The following is a 23,169-nucleotide window of genomic DNA, read 5'->3' as shown; positions in this document are numbered from 1 at the left end:
AGGAAAATTCTTAAAATACACAATTGCCTTGTTTGCTGTGTCAAGCTGAACACTTCATGTTTAGTGAGGAAAGAACACGTCAAGTTAAAAGAGTTAAACATAAAATACCGTGTGGTACAATAAGGTAATGTTTACGCAGCTTAAAAAAAAATGACTGGAGACAATGGCGGACGAGACTCCGGCGTCGTAAAGTCGAAATCTCGTAAATCGAGTCCATTGTAACCCGGGGACTACCTGTACTTCTAAAACATTACAATTCAATAATATATTAAATGTAGGGCTGTCAAAATTCTCGCGTTAACAGGCGGTAATTAATTTTTTTAATTAATCACGTTAAAATATTTGACGCAATTAACGCACAAATGCCTCGATCAAACAGAATAAAATGACAGCAAAGTGAAATGTGTACTTGTTGTGTTTTTCGGAGTTTTATCGCCCTCTGCTGGCGCTTGGGTGCGACTGATTTTATAGGCTTCAGCACCCATGAGCATTGTGTAAGTAATTATTGACATCAACAATGGCAGGCTACTAGTTTATTTTTAGATCGAAAATCTTACAAATTTTATTAAAATGAAAACCTTAAGAGGGGTTTTAATATAAAATTTCTATAACTTGTACAAACATTAAACTTTTAAGAACTACAAGTCTTTCTATCCATGGATCGCTTTAAAGGGGAACTTTGAAGTAAGGTTGGCCAACCATGTTTTTGAATAATATCAATGGCTAAACAATTATAAGCATATTTTCATTATTTTTTTTTACGCAACCCTTCCAGATTCTTTGTTTAACCCATAGCAACGCCCTTGACAACGAAAATGCTTTTCTTCGGCAATCTTCGGAAATCTTCGGAAATTACGTCACACCGGGAAGTGCGAGGGAAGTCCGCCATAGAACAGTATTGTTTGTTGCATTGTTTCTCGGTAAGATGCCACGGCGGTGTGTGGCGATGTTTTGTTCTCACTCAAACGAAAAGTTGTATGAGTGGCCAAAGGATAGCAGGGCACGTAAATGGACATCTTTCGTTCGCACGAAGCGAATGAATTTCATGCCATCATCGAGTAGTGTTCTCTGCTGCAAACACTTCGAAGATGCCTGCTTCCTAAACCGGTCTGCTTATGATCAAGGATTTGCCAAAAAGTAAGTGTGATTTTTGGATAGATGACTGATGACTTTGTCAAAGCAGAGGCTGCCAACTGTTGTGGAATGAACAGTATAAGCTAGCGACGTTAGCCGAGGCTATCCCCGATCATAGTTGTTGTTGCGTTCGCTAGGTTAAGCGTGTTTAAATTGTGCGTCATCTACGATCTTGTCCGAAAGGGTTAATCCACTATCAATCGGGAAAGGGGTGTGGATGTGCACATAAGCGGGTCGGCGTCGCGATAATTCACGGTCATGTTGCAGATAGCCTTCTAGTTTGTGTTTCGCCGCTTTGCGAGAGCCGCTGACAGGTGACAAGTGTTGCTTTTAATGTCTGGCAGCGAATCAGCGAGCGCGCAGGCCACGCAGTGAATCATGGGAAATGTAGTCTCGGGACAACACTGAATTGGTGCTTTGTAATCTGTTCGCTTGTGTGAAAAAACTACATTTCCTCACGCCATTAGACGCCACTTTTTTTTCTTATTGATGCCTCAAAAAAGTGGAGAAAGTCATCGGCGACTGTGATATAGTGGATATTATTTAGTTGTAATACGGGAATTGACCAGTAGAGTGTACGCATGTCATTTAGATGTGTTATTGTTTGTGCCTTACCCCTTCACTAAGAGAAAAACGTTATTGTACAGAGTCACTTGGCAAGACGTTGAGTAAAGTTTTAAAAGCCAATAAAGGTGTCGTGTGGGTCACTCGGTCAAGATATAACAACGACTCATCCCCCCCCCCCCCCCCCAACGTTTTTGTTTTATTATTTAATATGCACGAGAGCTGCCGGATCTGCCAAAATGAACATGAAGTCTGATTTTTTTTTTTTTTTTTTAAACTATGTCATCAGATAGACAAAACCATAAAATTATGTGCAAATGCCTGCATCTTCAAATCATGAAAATAATAACAGCCTATATCTTACCAATGTTGTAATCTCGATGGGTCTTGTATCCATTCCATGTCAGGAAGTCTAGGCACATTGTTGGCATCCTGACTGGCGTCTGGCTAATAATATAAAATTCCAATCTCCTCTTCTTCCTCCAACTCTTCAAAAACTTGGATCTCCTCCCTTGCGCTTGATTTATCGCTGTTTGGATCATTGTTTGAAGGGCTTTGTATGGCGGCCGTATGTATGGAGGTGCCATCGCGTTCCCGGTGTGACGTATTACTTCCGGGTTCGTCCCCTTTCAGGCTCGAACTTCGGAAACGCGACTATTTTGTCAAATATACAACATATAAATTATTTTTTCATGCTTTATTTGTTGGACAATGTTTAATTACTTTACTTGTGACCCTATTTGGCATGTGAAGAAATTAGTTCCAACTACAGCTTTAACAGAATGTTAATAATGGTAATGCCATCTTGTTGATTTATTGTTATAATAAACAAATACAGTACTTATGTACCGTATGTTGAATGTATATATCCATCTTGTGTCTTATCTTTCCATTCCAACAATAATTTACAGAAAAATATGGCATATTTTATAAATGGTTTGAATTGCAATTAATTGCGATTGATTACGATTAGTTAATTTTTAAGCTGTAAGTAACTCGATTAAAAATTTGAATCGTTTGACACCCCTAATTAAATGTAATGAAAAGAAAACGCAGCAAATAAGGCTGTAAAATTACTAATTTTGCGGTACATTTTTATATAGTAGGAGCCACCCATTCATCCATCCGATCGCTGTATACCACTTACTCTCAGTAACGAGTGTCCTGAAGTCTAATTTAATATTTTAAAATATCTGACAACCCAACCGCTGCTATTTTATGTTGAGTTTGAACATGATTTGTTGTGGCGACCTTAACGGTTGTATACCTGCATTCTCCATTGCCTCTGCCCTCACAAAGTAGTATTAGGTTTGGCACACATTTCAACATTATAATAGGGTAACAAATACCGATATGTGCTCCCAAAACAATGTTTTAGTGAGTGAGTGAGTGAGTGAGTGAGTGAGTGAGTGAGTGAGTGAGTGAGTGAGTGAGTGAGTGAGTGAGTGAGTGAGTGAGTGAGTGAGTGAGTGAGTGAGTGAGTGAGTGCGTGCGAGAAAGTGGCTTTTTTTAAATTAGTTTTTGTTTTGTTTTCATGTGATTTCTATGTGTCCCCTTTACATGTGATTTCTATTCCTTCGGTTTTCATCTCCACCTGTTTCTGATTTGTTTATTATTGTTTTTGCAAGTCATATATTAATAGCTTTGTCATGTTTTGTGAGTTATTTTTTATTCTGATTCTGATATTTGGATTATGGCCCTTGTTTACCTTTTTGTTTGGGAAAATGAATACAGTACTGAGTGATTCAAAATGAATGCCCCATAATTAGCAAGCAATTTTTCAAAAATTAAAAACTTTACAAACACCCTGTATTTATACGTGCGGAGAATATGCCGACTGTGTTTAGTCTCCAACATCACACACACCAAAAAAAAAAATCTCTGACAATCACAATTTATTTGTTTTTCAACACTGTATTATAAAAATACATTTCATCTTGTTCACAAAGAGCAATAATTCCAAATATACAAATGATGTGTAACTATCCATTTTCACCATTTCCGATGGACAGTAATCAAATTTTGTAAATTCTCAAAGCTTTCTTACACATTGACATTTCCACTTTTTGAACTGTTAATTCTAAATGAAAGCATAAGTAGAAATGGACTAGTTTTTTACATTAAATTAATGTGGATCTGGTAATCTGCAGTACAAATTTACAACATACAACATAAACCCATGGTACTTTGGATTAACACTTCCAATTTTAACCGGTACTGCCATTTGGTGCAACAGTGACAAGACAACTCCAGTGGGACATCACTACCATATTGTGCATATAAGACATAGGGTAATTAGATTTTCTCGTATACTGTAGAACAGTGTTTGACTGTTTGAAAAAAAAGTAAACATTTAAAATTGTTGCGCATATTGGATGAGTCAGCTGTATTTGTTCTAGAGGAATAAATACCCCCCCCCCCCTCCAAAAAAAAAAATCACGATCACAGGATGTTTCAAAACATGAAGGCACATCTTGCATCTCCTCATACACAAGAAAGGCCTGTGCAGTCCCATAGGCATTTTACAAGGGAACTAAGCAATCCCAATACCTTCATTTACATACCTTCATAAAATCAATAGGATTAAACATGAGTTGTAGGAGAAGCACCGGTATAATGGATTTGCAGAAAGGGAAAAGGGGGTGGAAAAAGCAAGGCTATAAGGAGAAAACCCAATACACACCGCTTGAAGAATAAGATATTCCAAAATTTAAAAAAAAAAAAAAAAAAAAAATGTGTATGAAACAGGATTATAAGGGTCTTCTTAATGGCCCAATGATGAGTTAATGAAAATGCTTTGAGCCTGGTCTCACTAAACACAACTTTATAAACTTATTAAAGCTAATTAAATTGTGCCCCTACAAACATGGGTCCGCTCATCACCCGTGGTAGGGGCCGAGGGAGTCGAGTGCAGCATGAGCTAGGTCACAGCTAAAGCTGAGGACTGATTCCTAGCTATAGAAGCAAGCTCTAGGAATATGTGATATTTTTCCATTTAAAAAAGCAGGACAGGAGTGTATGTTCCAGCTACAGAGGGACCACAAACATCAGCCTCCCCTGTAAGGCCCATCCTGTGGTACTGAAGAAGGAAAGTCAAATCTCAAATTCAAGAAGGGGAGATGTCACTACAGGGAAGCACAGTCTTCAGTCTCTCAATTAAATACCTTCAACTTTGAATGTTACAAAACTCTTTTCACACACACACACACACAAAAAAAAAAAACGCATCATCATATGTACATACAATAATTCATTATCAATATGTTGAGTCATTTTGTGTATTTACAATGTTCCTTCATGAATTTCACAAACTTAAGTTTTAAGACATGTTAGAAGATGAAAATAAACTAATTCTGTTCTGAGGATCAGTTAGAGGTTTAAATCAAGCACAAGTGATTTTTTTCAGACAGCAAGCAACTGTCTTTGTCATTTGGAGGATATGTTCAAACCCGTTATCAGTATTTTTAACAAGTCAAACAGCTTTTCTGTTGGACATGGCATTTCAGAACATGGAAAATAACTGAGTGGAAAGGAAACCTGTAATCTCCAAGTCAAGAAAATAACAAACAACAGGTTAGAAGGAAATGCTTTCTTGGCTGTGATGACTGCTAAAACTACATATCCTTGATTTTCATGCATATGGCTATGTTGCTTAGTGGTCATAAAAATACAAAAATCCAATGTAATGTTGACAAACAAAACAAAACGTGAGTGTCACTTTATTTTTTTGTAATTTAAACGAAGGCCCTGTTTAGACCTGGGATAATTATGCGTCCTGACTCATCCGATCTCAAATGGAATTTTCGTATTAACTTGTGAACGCCTAAAACAAAAAAACAACAACAAAAAACAAAAAAAATTACATTGCTAGTTGTTGTTTGTTATGTTCTTTGTAATGTCACATACTAATGGTATAAATTGAAAACACTAAATCATGTGATAATATATTTCTCATAGATAATGCATATATACAGAGTAGCTCATCTGTGCCTCATAGAAGCAATAATGTGTCATTTCAGTGCTTACTAGAGAAAGAAAATTGTTAAAGTCTTACTCACGACATTAGCTTTTTAAAACATATATAATACTGACCTTTTACCTGTGACTTCCATGTTTTTACTTTCATATATTGCTACATTTACCGTCATTTTCGGACTATAAGGCGTACCTGACTATAAGTCGCCACCTACCAACTTTGACTCAAAAACAATATTTGTTCATTGATAAGCCACACTGGACTATAAGCCGCAGCTGTCCCCACTGTATTATGGAATATTTACACCAAAAGATATTAACTGGTAAAGCTTTATTTGACAGCGGCATCATACGAATCTCATAAGACCAAATGAGCCACTATGCTTCAAGCTTCCTTGCTTCAAGAAGCTTCATTTGGCCATCGCTGCTCCCTTGGGGGAGGCATTCAACCTCTGCTGCCACCTGCTGTCAACACTTGTTCAACTTGCCTCCTAGCATGCATCAAAATTCATGTTCTCTGCAAATTATATCTTCCGTTACTGTTCTAGTATTTGTTCATTAATTGCTAGTTATTGTATTTGGTAACACTTCATTTGACAGTGGCGCCATAGGACTGTCATTACAAAATCATAATTATGATATGACACTGTCATAAGCATTAATGCATGCTTATTACAGATGTCATTTAGTGTTATCCGGCAAATTATGTCACTTTGTATGGATGTAAATTATCGGAACTGGACATAAATGGAGTTAGTGGCATAATTTGCCAGATGCCACTTAATTACATCTTTCAAAAGCATTCCGTAATGCCCATGATAGTGTCATGTCATAGTTATGACGGTCTTATGACAGTCTTATGATACCGCTGTCAAATAAAGTGTTACCTACTAACCCAAATAAATCAACAAATACGCCGCACTGTACTATAAGCCGCAGGATTCAAAATGAGGGGAAAAAGTAGCGGCTTATAGTTCGAAAATTGTGGTTGTCATTTCACCAAACATATTGTAGGTTGTATACCAATAAATTAGCGATTATGATGTAACATCAATTGTGTAGCAATAAAATGATTTTTAAGGTGCTTGAGATAAATCATTTACACTTTAATACTTTGTGGTTAAATCTATCCTAAAATTACTATTAGAATTTAAAAAAAGAAAATGTTATATGATTAATATGCAAATAATCACGATATGGTCTTTTGGTCCCAAGAATTAAAAAAGCAATAGATTTGAGCATTATTATAATCTAAGATCTTATTATGACAAATTGTCTAGAAACCCATTTAAAATCTATTAGTTTTTAAAAGCGATATGATATAAAATGTGAACTATAACATAGTCTGTGTAATGCAATTAAAAAATTATCCTGAAAACATTCTAACATCAACATTGCCAAAATTGTTTAATAAATAAAGATAGCTCTGTCCACTTGTGATCGGATAGGTCAGGACACAATTTTTGAACCAGATGTAAACGTACAGCAATATCTGGAAGCAATTCATTAACTCTCTCTGACAACAGGACATTGTTCCAAATTTGAGTCAAATTCTTTCAAACACTGAGATTGTCTCTGCGACTTGTTCCCATTTTACCAAACGAATCTTTGTCATGTCTTCTCTTCTGATCGTATTTGAGCTGATCCATCTTTGAAGCTTCAACGTCAGTAGCTTTCCCAAGTTGGAGCATCAGTCATTTATAGATTCATTTTTCTCTCCACTGTTTTGGGAGTTGGGGGCAAGTGGGGCACAGCTCTTTCGTTGTTTTGCTCTCAACTTGTTCCACACACCTTCATCTAATGTGAGGCTGTAGGTCTCAGATTAGCCTCTCCTCGGGGGGCACTTTGAGTACACTGCCCATTTCCAGCCTGGCTCCAGCCACCTCCTGTGAGCTCGGGCTGTAGGTGCCCTCTGACTGACGTTTCTTCCGGGCCGTCATGATGAGGAAAAAGACAACTAGAATAGCTATTAATACGCATAAAGTGATGAGGGGAATGGTCACCACCAGCCAAGGGATCCGCTCCTTTTGCTCCTTTTTCTGCAAGGGGATTGGGGAACAACTATTATTACAAACCTGTGACATTTTATAGGAACACATTACAATGGTGTTACTTCAAATCATTCACACTTTAAGTACTTTAACCTGAATTGTAACACCTACTAATCACTATACATCACGTGTCAATTTAAATACTGTACATAGATACTGTATGTATAGCAGGAAATATTCCATGGTTTATCAAGTTGAGGTGTTGGTGCAAATGATTTTAATATCACTTACATTGCTCTCACACAATGTGCCACTGTAGCCTGGCACACATACACACTGAAAGTGGTTGAGTCTGTCTAGACAGGTGGCACCATTAAGACAAGGGCTAGAGCTGCATTCGTCTATTTCTGTCTCACACCTGAAAGACATCAGCAGGGCTTTAATAGAACATGAAGTGACACACACCTTCACAATCAGTTCTCACAAACAAACACTCTCATGCTCTGACATGAAGAGACCGTCTCAGCCAAGGGTGTCCAAACTAGGGATGTCCCGATCCAGGTTTTTGCACTTCCGATTCGATACCGATATTGTTTTGGACTTCCGACCCGATACCGATACTGGCCGATACCGATACCGACCTATCTGAGCATGTGTTAAAAGTTTAAAGTTATTTAGCCTCCTTACTTAGTTGTCAGACTTATGTTGAAAAAGGTTTTAGTACTCTTGATAACAACTAGCCAGCTGAATTAGGTGAGTTTGAATAACACACAACGGTTTTTAACAAGAAAATGACCTGTTTATTCAGTGACAAACACAAAATATTATAAATAACAAACAGAAATGGCATAGTCAGTCAGTAAAACGTGCAAATAATATTGTAAACTGTCTTAAAAAAGCAAAACACACCAACAACCTCAGTGGAAAATCCCCCAAATCCCCCAAGCTATTAGATGCTTTTAATGTTTCGTGCATTAGTTACAAAAATTGTATAAAAAGCCTCTCAGGTTTAAATAAACGACTATTTCAGTATCAAGTTAACATTTTAAAACAGTAAATAAAATACTCAAGTCCCCATTCTGTATCAGCAGCTTTAAACTACATTCAATTCATTTAATTTTGCGAATCAACTGTTAAAGTTGTTAAAATTGCTCCCGTTATTCCATAATTTCCCTTCTGTCTACTTTCGACATGTGAAAGTTTTAAAACTGTTTTGAAGATAGATTCAAGTCAAGATTTTGACGATTTAGGAGTATTTTACATAAAAAGTTAATGAGGTTCGCTTGGAAGGTTCACAACAGCCTACTAGGGAAGTCTTCTGCTTTAAGATGGCGGGTGTTTACTAATGCATCTGGTTTTCAATACTTCAATGTTGCTAACGCAGTTGAGTCTGTCGTGGAGCATCCATTTCTATATACATATATCTATTATCTCCAGTAAAATGACGTTGACATAGTTTGTAGCGGCTGTCAGCAGCAGTCAGGTAATCTTGTGTTTTTCATCCAGCGGCATGAGTTGAGCTAAAGCCGTGAGTTGAGCATTGGCATTACCCGGGTCTAAACAAGCATTATGTTTACTTACGGGACGCAATGCGGTCAGTTTCTCATTGCGTCACGAAGACCGCGCTGTGTATTAGTTCCGCTTTACTTGACAGATTTCAATAATCGGAATTTGGATGTTTGTGAATCGTTCTCGAATCTTCCACGGCCGAATCGCTCAAGGATATCATGACGGCTGGGCATGTTGTACCGTGGTTCTAAGTGTTGGATGGTGCGTCCTTACTCACGTGAGATAATAGCTCGTCATCCAGAATGAATTCTTCGGCAATGACTCTTGTTATTCTCTGGGCTTTGGGACTGTCGAGTGCCAGTTTGTCACGCATAGCAAATCTTTCTGTCAGTGTTAGTTGCGTAGGACCTTTCTTTTTGTCTTCGGTTTTCTTAACATACCCCTCATATTGTTTGTGGTGGTATTTCGCTAAATGCTTGATTAGGTTGGTTGTATTAAAACTTCTTACAGCTTTACCACTACGCTTGACTTTATTGTGGCATATGTTGCATTCTGCCTCTTCGTCTTTTTCGTCCTTTAAGGTGAAATGATCCCACACAGCTGACATTTTTACCGATAAATTATCTCGGTAAATTGGGAGACGGTAATGTAAATGTAGTGTCTTGAAGGTGTGCCGTAAAATGCGGACCGGGTTTTAGGGAAACCGAAGCAAAAACTGGAATGGATTATGTAAATCGGTGCGCTGGAAAACCCGGACCGGACTTTAAAAAAAAAAAAAAAAAAAAAATGGATCGGAAGTCTGGATCGGAATTTTTCCGTGTTCCGATCCGATACCAATGCGCATTTTTTTGCTCATATCGGCGTCCGATCCGATCCAAATATCGGATCGGGACATCTCTATTCCAAACTATTCCACAAAGGGCCGCAGTGGGTGCTGGATTTCATTCCAATGAAACAAGATGACACCTTTTCACCAATCTGGTGTCTTACAAGTCTAATCAGTTGATTGCAGTCAGATGCAGCTTGTTTTAGCAGAAACTTGGTTAAACTGTCTGTGTTCGATTGGTAGGACCAAATACCAAGACCCACAGCGGCCCTTGAGGACAGGTTTGGACAAACCTGGTCTAAGCCTTTCTCCACGGTATGTTTGGCAAGGTGATTTTAGTAGTGAAAAAAATGTGACTTTTACTTGAGATATGAAAATAGTATGAATGTGATTATCCAATAATGTTTAAATTTAAAGTAGTGCATCAGAACACAAGTGAAATTCTACCAGGATACACATTTACAGGTCATAGGTCAACTAAACAGATTAGTGTAGTGTGGTGTGGTGTGGTGTGGTGTGGTGTGGTGTGGTGTAGCACGGTGTGGTGTGGATGAGACTCTCACCTGCCACCAGTGTACCCAGGCTTGCAGGTGCAGTTCCCACCAGTATCGCCTCCAATGCAAACTCCTCCGTTAAGGCACTCTGTTTTGGCATCACATGCCACAGGAGGGAATCGCCGCCTATTGGCAACAAAAATTAAATGCAAATGTGCATTGAATTTTAGGGGCCTTTTACTCGACAATGACAATGGAAGTGACAACGCAAAAACTTTTAAAGCATGCCCTATCGTTTACACAGCGACAGCGTTTTGGGGTCCTGAAAATGCAAAAATTTGAAAACAACATCCAGAGTGGAAATCTTAAAAATGCCCATCCAGTCGTCGCTGTCTAAACAGTTGACAACGCAAAAGTGAGTTTTGGGTGAAAACTGACTTCCGTACTCCGGAACAGTAAGTAGCGATAATGTTCCAATATAATTGTATAATTGTCAGTGAAGGCGGTGAAGATACTGTTGACGTCAGATCACAGGGATATTCCGACAGTGTATGAAAACATGTTTTCAAATTGCAGCCTCGTACACAACCTAACTGTGTTCAACATTATTCATGAATCTAGTCAATTATTCAGTACTTTAATTATGAAGGTTTACACATAGGAATTAAATTTTGGTGTTGCCGCCACCTACACATTGGGAATGCAAATTACATCGGCAAATTGGCGGTTTCATGCACTTTTGCACTTCCGTGTGCACAGTTTTTCCTACACAGATTAGTCATGTAAATGCGGAATAAAAATAACAGCAAGATGCCACTTTTGCGTTATTGTGTAAGATCGATTGAATTTCCATCCCCTCATTTTTGCATAATTTATTAAAATGAGGTAAATCACAAGATTGTATTTGACCTTCCATTGGTTTCAACACGTTCGTTTGAACACATGAGAGAAAGTTATGAAAGAATGGCTGATATTTTGCCAATACGAAGCAAAAAAATCCAAATATGGGAAATTAGTAAATTAGGTCCATAATTACTTTTATGCTTACTTATTATCCACTAGTTACAGACATATCACAATTGAAATAGCTAAAATGTGTTATATCTTATCAAAGTCTAACATGCTCTTTAAGTTTTTTTTTTTTTTTAACAAACTAAAAAAGACAATAACTTACTGGCAGCGTTTTCCCACGTATCCAGGAGGACACACACAGGTAGGAGTTGCCCCTGTTTCTACACAGATCCCCTCGTTCAAGCAACCAAATTCCAAACAGTTGTCCACTTCTTCCTGACAATTTCTCCCTATATATCCAGGCTCGCAGTCACACTGGTAATCTGCCAGAAGGTCTGTACATGTCCCGTAGACACAGGGTCCAGAAGAGCACTCATTTATTTCGGCCTCACATAGTTCTCCTTCCCACCCTGGGTTGCAGCTGCAGTTAAACTCATTAAAATGGTCATGGCACACACCCTGATTAAGACATGGCTGAGAGTCACAAACTGGAGCACCCTGGCATCCTAAGTGAGGCTCATGTCCACTCAGTCTGGAGAAATGACTTGTCTGAGGAGCATCTGGCACACTGAAAATTGGTAGGTAGATTCCGCCGATTCGAACTTCCCCCAAACATCCAGCAAATTTCTCCGCCAGCCAAATTTTTGAATCATTAAGGAAGTTAAGGTTACCACCAACCCCAAGGCTACAACCCGCTGTCTGACCATCTACAGTGAGACGCCATCGGGACACCGATTGTGCAGGGTCAATCATTGTCAAATGAATTCGATGCCAGGCCCCGTCTGCGATGATCCTGTCACTGGTAAAAGCTAGCAGCTCTGCACTTGTTCCGGTGTCCATTTTGACCAGAAGTGTGGAGTTAAGGAGGCCCAAACAGAATACCTCTGGTCGGTTCTCAGCCCTCAGCAAGATACCATTTTCGTCCCGTGTTCTAATGTCCATTGTAATGTTTGTTACTGGGCTCAAAAGGGAGCTGTTGGCAAAATACTCGAGAGCATTGTCCTGGAAAATGGCTTCAGTCAAGCCTGTTGGAGACAAAAATAATGAGTTTTAGATGCCTTGAAACAAATTATTTTCTATGAGTGAGACAATTCAGTTTCTTTTCTGGATGTAATTGGTGTATGTTTGGTAGATATCTGAACCTTTGAATGCTAAACCACTTTTCTCTAACATTGTCCACAGGTTACTTTCATCTTATTAAAGCGAGAGACAAAGGATTACTCACACTCATAACCATCCCAAAGGTCGACGCATTTCCCTCCTTCAAAGCAAGGGTTTTCGACACACCACAAACGTTTCTCACATAGTCTCCCAGAGAAATTAATGGAGCAGTCACACTTGAAATCATTCCAGGTGATCTGACACTTGCCACCGTTGACACAAGGTTCATTCTGTGCACAGACAAACACAAGTGTGTGGATTAGATGCTCACTTGTGAATCTCTAACACAAGATGACTCTTGAGGTTAAGAAAAAGCTGCAGAGAAGATTAGGAGGTAACAAACAGATCAATGCCAGTTAGGTTGAAGACCAACTGCTGGCGTGCATGAAAACACTGCAACACACTTTTCCCAGATTGGAAGTCGAGGCACGAGTAGAATTTGGTGCTTTCCATTAAAACAATTTTATAGGGATCGTGGTGTAGTAACAGCAGGCCTACCTTGCATGTATTGTCACTTTGACATCCTGGCAGAATGTTCTTCTCTGCAGTTGCCTGATAAATGTCCACCTCTTCTTTGTAGTCCACAAAAGACAAATGCTTGTCATCTAGTCGAATGTCTTGCAGACAGCCCTTGAATTTTCCACCCCAGTCATTCTCATTGTCACTTTCAGGGAGTCCTCCAACATACACAACATCCCCTGCCTCTATGCTCACATTCCCTAAGGCCCGATGGTTTCCAGCGATTGGGAAGAACACATGGCCGTATCTTACTTTGATTGTCACCAAATTACTTTTTCCATCGGAGACAAACTTAGCCTCTGACAAGAGCGTTGTGTAAGGGCTGTAGATGGCAACTGTAGCTTCCTTCAGGTAGATTGTCAGGTAGGACTTTTCCTCTCGGCGAAACTGGAGAAGAAGTCCACTTTTTTTAAGAGAACGCATAATGAAGGAGATGGTGAAATTTTCTCCATGGGTTTCGGTGATGTCAAAGGCAGCATAGCTTGTAGTGTTCTCATGACCAAAGGTCCAGGATGGGTATTCTGCAAAGACAGTGATACATAATATAAGGTGCATAAAGTGTCTGACTGACTGGACCTACTGTAGATCAGAGGTTCCCAGTACACTGATCGTGAGCAACTAATAAAATTTAAAGACAGTATCAGTCGATCGAGCCCTTCTTAGATTGGGAAGAAGAAGGCCGGTTGTAAGTTTGTTCTTCCTTGGTATTAGATATATCTTTTGACACACAGGTAAATCAGTCATGTTTCAGCAGAGAAACCAATGTCACAGCCACTTTAACCTATCAACAACCATTTATAGCTTTTGATTGACATGCATGACAAAAAAATCAGATCACAAGTCACAACACAAGCAGCGCATCCAACCTTGTTTGCATTACTATTTTTCCACAACAAGTCATATTGGGGCACTTTCAAACTTTTCATAACGCTATGACATGAACTACTACGACAAAGCTGTGACAGAAATGTGAAGGGGATGCAAACTCAGTGCATTCAGTGAAAGTCGTCAGAGCTAGGTAATGACCAAATATATTTTCAGTTCTTTAGTGCAATAAGGGTTCACGGTGCCAAATACAGTATAGGATATTTTTTGTGTATATAAGTACCGTAATTTGCCGGATATAACGCGCAACTTTTTTCCCCAAAATCAACTCGTAAAATTATGGTGCGCATTATAAACGGGTACATGGATGGAGACAGGAATATATAGTATATATTATATCTATATGAATATATAAAAACCGATTTTTTTTTATTGACACGCCCATGTTGTGTTGAAGAAACGTATGCGGCAATCCATTGCCGACCATTACGGTACGTGACGTCACCATTTTGTTTCGGTAATACTTCACTCTGATCGGCCGAATGATTTCGTCTGTTAAATTTTGCTTTTTTTCACTCTTCATAATGCACAGAATTTAGTTTCTTGAACTCATTTGAGTCAACGTTTATTTTAGCTCCGCAACTCGGACCATAACAAACGTAACAACACAGACTTCCTGTGTCCGTCAACTATATCTGTCCCTCGGGAAACTCAAACCCAAATGACAATAGTTACTATTGTTACTGTCGTGTCAACAGCGATTAGCTCTCTCGGTTTCCAACTTTTGTTCTCACTTTCATTTTACCGTATCAATCCATGGACGAAACATTTATTCATCATGATGAAACGAGCAAGTTATACAGCAGCCTATAAAAGAAAGGTGACATCTGTTTTGCTTTCTCCTGGATTCTGGTAAGTTCAAGAAGTTATCAGATCAAATTATTACCGTACATATTGTCAGTTTACGGTAATGTTTTGAACTACCAATGTGCTATGCTTGTGCTGTGTTTCACCAGTCAGTAAAATGTTATTTCTGTATCTGTACACCAGCTCTGTTTTCTTGTATTCGTCTATTTATTGGTGCTAAAATTAGGGTGCGCGTTACACACGGGTACAATAATTTTCCCTAGATTTTACAAGTAAATTTGGGGTGCGCATTATACACGGGTGCGCCTTATATTCGGGAAATTACGGAAAAACAGTATATTTTACTCTTTATGTATTAAATACAAAGTGATATACAGTATATAGTAAGCCTGAACGATATATCGTTTAAACATCGCCATCGCGATGTGCGCATGCGCAACAGTCCCATCACAAGGACGTGCGACAGTTTTTGTTGTTTTTTTTATCCCAGAAACTTCATGCTCTCGCACAGGCTCCCTCAGTCCCTCTTCCAGCTCTTTGTTCCTTAGTCACTGTGGCACTCGCTTATTAAAGTTAACGATGTTGACAGATGGTTCTTTGATCTTGCTAGAGAAGCAGACTTTACATGCGCCTCATTCGTCAATCATCGTTTAACTTGTTCAGTAGTTGCTGCGCAAGGAAGCGTGCACTGGAATGAATGTGTGTGTGTCGAGACGTTCGAGGCAGCCGGACATGTTGCGTCGTGGCAATAAACGTTAGAAGTGATCTTGAGGAGTTTGTAATTTTTACATGTCACTCCAGGACTAACAGCCAAGGTATGTAAACAGAAGCATTCAATAAAGCCAAGCATTTTTCTACTACAGTACTTTATTCTTGTTTAAAAATGATTCGGTGGGACAGTAATATTTAAAACTGATCATAATTATTACATTTGAATATAATAATATATAATATATATACATTTTTTTAAATTATAATTTGGGGGGGGGAAAGTGAAAAAACATGTCTTATATGTATCTCTTTCCAATGCTTAATCTGAATAAATACATTGAACACACACCTAAAAAAATATATATATTTTTATTGATTTTTTTTTTTTAATTTGGGGGGGGGGGGGCGCTACATTGTGGTTTATGCCTTATCGCGGCGGGTTCTGGTCCCTACTAACCACGAAAACGAGGGATCACTGTACACTGTGGTCACGATGAATCATCCAAAGTCTTTCCAAACACCAAGTCATCCAGTGAACATTTCTTAAAAATATATGTATATATATATATATATATATATATATATTTTTTTTTTTTTTTTAATATCGCAATATAAGATCGCAATATATCGCAAACCCCCCAAAAATTGCAACAATAGTTTTTTTCAATATCGTTCAGGCCTAGTATATAGTATTATATACTGTTGCATTATTTTCTATTATAGGAACTCAACTGCCTCTGGTTGCCACTACTATAGAACTCCAACAGATACAGTGTTATATGGGAATTTAGACATGTAAAGATCTTTATTCTAGGTGTCAAATGTTCCAAAAATAAAAGTTACATTCTCAGTTCTATTCTAAGAAGTCTTACCTTTGTCACATGTTTCTCCAAAGTATGGTCGGTGACACTGACATTTGGCCACTACCCACATGTCCACGCAAAACCCAAATTGTTTGCAAGGGTCGTCACGGCACAAATCCTCCTTGACACATCCCAATTCCAAGCCTGTGTTTTCCTCTCTCATGAGGTCCTGAGGCAGTAGCAATTTATGGTCAACTCTAAGGTCTTCCATGCAGCCAATGTAACCCTTCCCACTTAATGTGAATGTCAAATATTCCTTTGGCACTCCTCCTACGTACAGCTGCTGAAAGGAATTTGACCGGAAGAATATCAGATGGTTGTACACTTCATTTTTCACTCGACATCCTCCCTTACAGCCAGGTCCCTCTATAATCATAATCAGTCTCTCATCCATCGTCACAGTAACTCGGTACCATTCTCCGTCGTTGACTTGACCTGGATATGTGACCTCTATCAATCTCCCAGATTTTAACCTTGCCTGGAGAGAGCCCCGCACCAATTCAAGGGAGATGAAGTTTTCCATGGTACCACGATGGTACAACAACATGTCAGGCAAAGTGCTCCTAAATCTTAGCTGCATATGAAGTCCATAGATGTGGTCACCAGTACTTGGCCTTGCTCTGTTTTTCGAAATGGGTAACTGCATGTGGACATAACCCTCTGAGTTGAAGGAAAAAGTGGTAGAAGTGTTACACAGTTCTCCCGTCCAGCCTGGCCCACATTGACACGTGTAGCTGTGCTCGCCATACGCCGTCAGCAGAGGAATGCAGATGCCATCATGTTGACATTGGTGCTGCTGGCAGCCAACCAGGAGAACATCACAGTTGCGCCCACCCAATGGCAATCTACCCAGTTCCGGTGCAGGACAGTGACATATATAAGAGTTGGCAGCATCCTCACATGTGGCACCATTCTGGCAGGGGTTGCTGTCACACTCATTTATATCCACTTCACAATGCACACCTGGAAAGAAACCAAAACTTAAGTCATTCATCATAAATCACTGATCTACCATCACATTCTCTTATAATGATCACATAGGCAATATCATATGTGAGCCATTCCACTGAAACAAGACGCTTGTCACACGGTGTCAAAATGAAATATCCTGCCTTTTGGAGACACCCAACCTCCAAAAAAGGGATATTGACTAATTGATTCATGACTGAACTCTCACATCAGAAACTTTTACTCCAAGATTTACATCCTAAAAAAAGTGGTTGAGTGTGCTTCTTCAAGCAGATCACTCATAGACATTTAGAAAACTGTTGTTTTTTTTTTAAATATTATTATTTGACTAAGTGATGGTTGCTAAGGACTTCAGAATGGAAAACATATCTCATGGCTTCTTTGTCTAGTTTCTCTGGCTGTATTACGTGTTTGTTGAATTTGAAACGGACAAGTTTTAAATAACTTTTCCAATTTTCATCAGATTTATAATATTTTTGCAGTTTGGGAAAGTTTTTTATAAGCACAGTAAGTTCGTTTGACTTTTTATTTATTTCAATTTTTGACCAGAGTGTCTGGTTTTGGGAAGAATGACTCACATTTATCATGATTTAATTTAATTATAACCAAACTTCATTGTACAAATTGGAAACATGTTGATCCAACTTCCGTAATTAGCTGAACAGACAAGCTTGCCTGCCGCAGACCTCTAAACAGATTTGACTGTTGATCGTATTTTATAATTTTTACATGAGGAAGCTTGGAAAGGAAAATTCAACCAGGTGAATTTAATTTACAGTATCGCTAAACCCATGAATTAGAGGAAAGACCATTGACTTTATTACTTTATCCGACTAGCTAGTACCATAATAGTATGACAGACAAAGGTGGAACACTCACAGCTTTGCTAACAGGAGAAAGAAACATAATTTTTAATTCAACATTCAGTGAAACCTTAAGCTACTCTAACCGTAGTATACTTTAAGTCAGTTAAAACGTATGTCCCCTATTACAAGCCAATTTGATTCTTTCTACATTTCATACGTATGTTAAAAGTACTGTACCATGCTGTACCTGTCAGCCGCCATTGCCCATAGCCGTAATAGAGCAGCAATAGCAGTAACCTCCTTCCTCTCATGTTCCAACGAGTTAGCAGACAACACAATCACACTCTTTTACACTGCTGGATGACACAAGTGGCACAACTGTGTCTTCTTGTTTCTTGTTACACCTTAAACTTTAAAAAAAAAAAAAAAAAAAAAAGTACCAGTGTCTCTGTTCCTCCACTATGGTCCATGCGAGCAGACAGGAGTGATTATCAAGCAATCCTTCCCACCTTTTCTTTTTTCCCCTCCTCCAACTCTCTTTCCCTCCCTCCCTCACACCCTGTGCTCCTAACTGGCTACAGCCCATCCTGAGCAGAGTAATAAGCCTCCAGCTGGCTCCTGTCAGTATTTGACAACAGGAATGCATTCCTGATCCCTGTGCTAGTCCGTGGGTGCTATGTAGTGGCAGGTGTTTCTGCAATCGACCTGCAGGAGGCACTATAGGCTTGTGGCTTCATGTAACCATTAGCAGTCAGGGGTGTCCAAACTTTTATGCACAGGGGGCCAGATTTGGTGTGGTAGAAATGTGGGGGGCCGACCTTGGGTGACGTCCTTTACATAGAACAATATATTGAAGTAAATTTTAGCAAGCCATTCTGTGTGTCACATTTGCTTTATTATTTTTTTTTTTAATTAATAATTTCAACAATCTTGCAACTAGCCTTTGTGGCGTTCTCTTTCGACTCCCGGGCTCTTGTGAAATGCTGCTGCTGTAAAATTAAACTACCTTCAAGTTGCTTTAATTTCTCACTACATATCTTCCCTGTAATCTTGTCGTACATGTCAGCGTGTCGTTTGGTAATATTGCTACACATTGAACTCTTTAAAAATGGCGACTGTCTCTTTGCAAATGAGGCCGACACAGTTGTTGTGTATTTTAGTGAAGAAATAGTCCAATTTCCACCAATCCTTGAAGCGTCAGCAGTTGCAGTCAACTTTCTTTTTTGTTGTTGTTGTTGTTGATTGTCGCCATTTTAGAAAATTGGGAGTAAAGGGTCACACGGGGTAATGTTACAGTGCTGCTGCCTTTTACTGGGTAAATGAGGAGCAGCATTTAGTGTGTAGGTTACCTCATATGCTAGTAGCAGTACTGCTGACCAATTTATTAAGTCTGTGTGCGGGCCAGACGTTATTCATTTTATGACAGAGGCTTTGGGCCGGATGAAATTTGTCCACGGGACGCATTTGGCCCCTGGGCCGGACTTTGGACGTGTCCGGGATTATCTTATAGGGCCTCTGAAATGCAACGAACATTGGTACTTATATTACAGTGCTGGAAAAGAATGTCTCCTCTAATATGTCTCCAAGATTTCATATTGCTTAGTATTGACTATCGGCATGTTTCGAGGTGGGGTTTTGAAACCTATTACCATTTCTGAAAGCGTGGCTTTCTTACTATGGGAACAGATGAGCTTTCCTCTTCAGATGTCAGTTTAACTTAGCTCGTTTATAATATTAATCAATTAGATTAACTTTGCAACAGTGTGCATAAAATGAAAGGAAGGAGATTTTTCTTCATTTAGGTTATTGAAGATAAAATTATCCTCCAGCACACCTTAAAGGAATTTATGGATAGAAAGACTTGTAGTTCTTAAAAGATAACATTATTATGAGTTAAAATAATTCGATATTAAAACCTCTCTTGATGTTTTTGTTTTTATACAATTTGTAAAATTTTAAAAAGTTTAACTAGTAGGTTGCCATTGTTGTTGACGTTGCAGGGCGGTGACGTCACTAGGTTACACTGCCGGGCTTCATCATCTTCTAGCATCATAAACATGTCATCTGTTCAACCCTTTCAATTTGAACCGGATAAGAACATTAATGAGCATGACAGCACTGTCGATATTTCACAAAACGAGCAGCAATAGCAAAATGAACAGGAAAGATGGGATGAGACGAGACGAGAGTATGAAAAAAAAAGGTATTCTGCCAAAATGTGTTACACCGGTGAAACATCTACAAGAGGCGAATTTGACACCCAAAGTACTATCGTGCACTTTCAGCTTGTTTTGTTTAGATGCATACAGACAGAACATTAAGGCCTTAAGAAAATACTTAAACGTAGTAATACTTGGTTTAAATACGCTACGTGTGTAATGTGGTCAACAGCTCTAGGGCTGCAGCTATCGATTATTTTACTAGTCAATTAATCGATGAACTAGTTAGTTCGAATAATCGAGTAATCAGATAAGGAACATGAAAAATTGAGCTGAGCCTCAAATGGTATTTAAAAAAAAATAACAATAATAATAATAATAATGGGGATCTATGTACAACAAAAGAACAATTGGCTAACTTACATAGCAAAAGTCCGCCAGCTTAAGTGCTGTAAAATGCTAATGTTTTTTTTTTTTACAATGCTCTTAACAAATAGTTTAGACACATATTCTCACAAAAAATGGCTAAATATATCTATAAACTAATTTACGAATGCATTAAAAAATATGAGCTCAAACAAAAACTTAGCTTACGTTGGTCTTAACAAGGAGCAGTTGGATTCAGCCATGTGAAATAAGGGCAGTGGAGCCACCTTAATTAATAAAACGTAATGCAAATACTTTCAAAATAAACCATTACAACGCCACTATAATTAAACGAATATTCGAAGCAGCAAAATTTGAATATTTTTTTCTAATCGAATACTCGAGTTAATCGATTAATCATTGCAGCACTAAACAGATCAACGATATGCTTTAAAGCTACCACAAGAAAACACAATGCTTAAAAGTATTACAGGGAAACACATTCAAAAAGTATTTTAAGGCAATGAAACGGTAGTAAACGACTCAATAAAAACACAAATAGTAAGTACTCGCCGCTTTTAACCGATGTGCGCATGTGTTGGACGGCTCGCCACGTAGAAGGAATTGCAGAGTACCGGTAGTGTATGGATGGATGGATGGATGGATGGATGGATGGATGGATGGTTAATGAAAATTACGCACACAAAAAAAGTTTAATATCTAAAGTATACCACATCTACCAGTAGAATAAGCGCCCTAGTGTTGATTGATAATGAGACTGTTCAGATGAATTTAGAGAGGCCATCTGCTCACAAACAACCACATGCCTCGAAACTGACATGACGACTTCATAGTGAAGATGAACAATGCACCTTACACTTTATCCAGCCTAATTCAACTGTGTGGGAGGGCTTTTATGGGACAGCCAGGCAAGGGTGGCTCCTAATTAATGCGGTGAAAACCACTCACATTCGGAGAGTCAACCAAACACACACAAATGTAATAAGATTAGGTATAGTTCCATATGGAGTGTTCCATTAAATTTTAATTACAAAAGAATGTATGAGCAATGTATAGTTTGAAAAATGTTATTTTAAGGGGGAGTTGTACATATACAAACACTTGTATACAGGCCAGATTTTATTTGCACATATACACATACACGGTATTACCCTTTTGTTTTTTGTCAGATTTGAAATCGGCTTTTAAGCAGCTTTATCATAATCTCCTCTCCACTCCAACAATTTGTAGACCTCGTTTAATACCCAAGATGAACATATGGGACCTTTTATTGGCTTTGTTGTTTTCTGCTACCCTTCTGTAAACCATATGCATCCCCTTCTGTTTGCTGTGGCTGTCGTGTCCTGCTCATGAGAATGACTCATTCAGATAAAATATTTGCTGTCAGATATTGGCATATTTCATTCTATTTGTCTAGATGTTATGTTCGTATGGAGGTTTGATTGTTCTGTGACAAATGGGATTGACTATACTCTCCAGCAACAAGGTAATTGGGGTCTACAGGATCAAAGTACATTTTATGGAAGCTCTCTGCTGTACTTCTCTGACGTGATCTGGTACAGTGTACCACAAACTGTGTAAACTGTTTACTATTATATTGTCAACGCTCTACTATTGTTTGTTCTCCGTCTGCACTTTAAAGGTCATGCAAATTCAGTCAACATTTCATCAATTGATTAGCTGTCTTTTAAACACCAGACCCATATTTGGTCAATATGTTGCAGTAACTGCAGTGCAGGTTAAATATTTTGCTGTGAGAACACTAGGTGCATGGGTGGGTGGGTGTGTGTGTTACCTGTAAATCCATCTGAGCACAAACATCGATATGAGTTGATTGAATCCTGGCAGCTTCCTCCATGCTGGCATGGAGCAGACTCACACTCATCCACATTGATAGAGCAATTTTCTCCTGTAACGGCAACATTTGTGTCCACATCACATTGCTGATAAACAGATGTAAAAAAAAAAAAAAAAAAAAAAAAAAAATGCTTACCTGTGAATCCAGGTTGACAGTGACAGATGAATCCAGCTGCTTCTTCATAGGAAAAATTTGCAGTGCTGAGTTCAGCGAGTACGCCATAGTTCTCAATGTTTGAACGCTGGAAACATTCACCACCATTCTCACAGGGGTACTGCTCACACTCGTCTTCATCCACTTGACAATTCTCTCCATTGTAACCTGACAATTGAATAATGTTGTGTTACAGTTTACAATAAAATATGTCTAATACGAGCCCTGAACAATTAATATTTGAATGAATATTTTATAAACTTGTTTGAGTGCTTTAGAAGGTAAATGACGCATGCTGTAATATGTGATTAACAAACCAAAGGAGTGACTCACTGCAGCAACCCTTGAAAAGCTGAAAGTCACAATTATTAGCTTCGCAATGTATTT

The 23,169-nt window shown here is 38.6% G+C and overlaps 1 protein-coding gene across 1 annotated transcript in view; it reads right to left on the bottom strand.

Moving 5' to 3' along the window:
• Positions 1 to 3,560: 3,560 nt before the first annotated feature.
• The window catches only part of LOC130913810 (protein crumbs homolog 1-like), a 31,992-nt gene continuing 12,383 nt past the window's right edge, over positions 3,561 to 23,169 (bottom strand). The window contains exons 5-13 of the mRNA XM_057832684.1: positions 22,765 to 22,950; positions 22,567 to 22,680; positions 16,460 to 17,413; positions 13,164 to 13,705; positions 12,730 to 12,895; positions 11,668 to 12,529; positions 10,563 to 10,679; positions 7,956 to 8,082; positions 3,561 to 7,712 (exon numbers count right to left, since the gene is read on the bottom strand). Coding sequence (XP_057688667.1) covers positions 7,491 to 7,712; positions 7,956 to 8,082; positions 10,563 to 10,679; positions 11,668 to 12,529; positions 12,730 to 12,895; positions 13,164 to 13,705; positions 16,460 to 17,413; positions 22,567 to 22,680; positions 22,765 to 22,950 — 3,290 coding nt within the window. The 3' untranslated portion in view covers positions 3,561 to 7,490. The remainder of the gene's footprint in view (positions 7,713 to 7,955; positions 8,083 to 10,562; positions 10,680 to 11,667; positions 12,530 to 12,729; positions 12,896 to 13,163; positions 13,706 to 16,459; positions 17,414 to 22,566; positions 22,681 to 22,764; positions 22,951 to 23,169) is intronic.

Source organism: Corythoichthys intestinalis, chromosome 3 (assembly GCF_030265065.1).
Source record: "Corythoichthys intestinalis isolate RoL2023-P3 chromosome 3, ASM3026506v1, whole genome shotgun sequence".
NCBI lineage: Eukaryota > Metazoa > Chordata > Actinopteri > Syngnathiformes > Syngnathidae > Corythoichthys > Corythoichthys intestinalis.
Note: the sequence above shows the minus strand (reverse complement) of the source record. Positions and strands in the feature narration are given on the sequence as shown.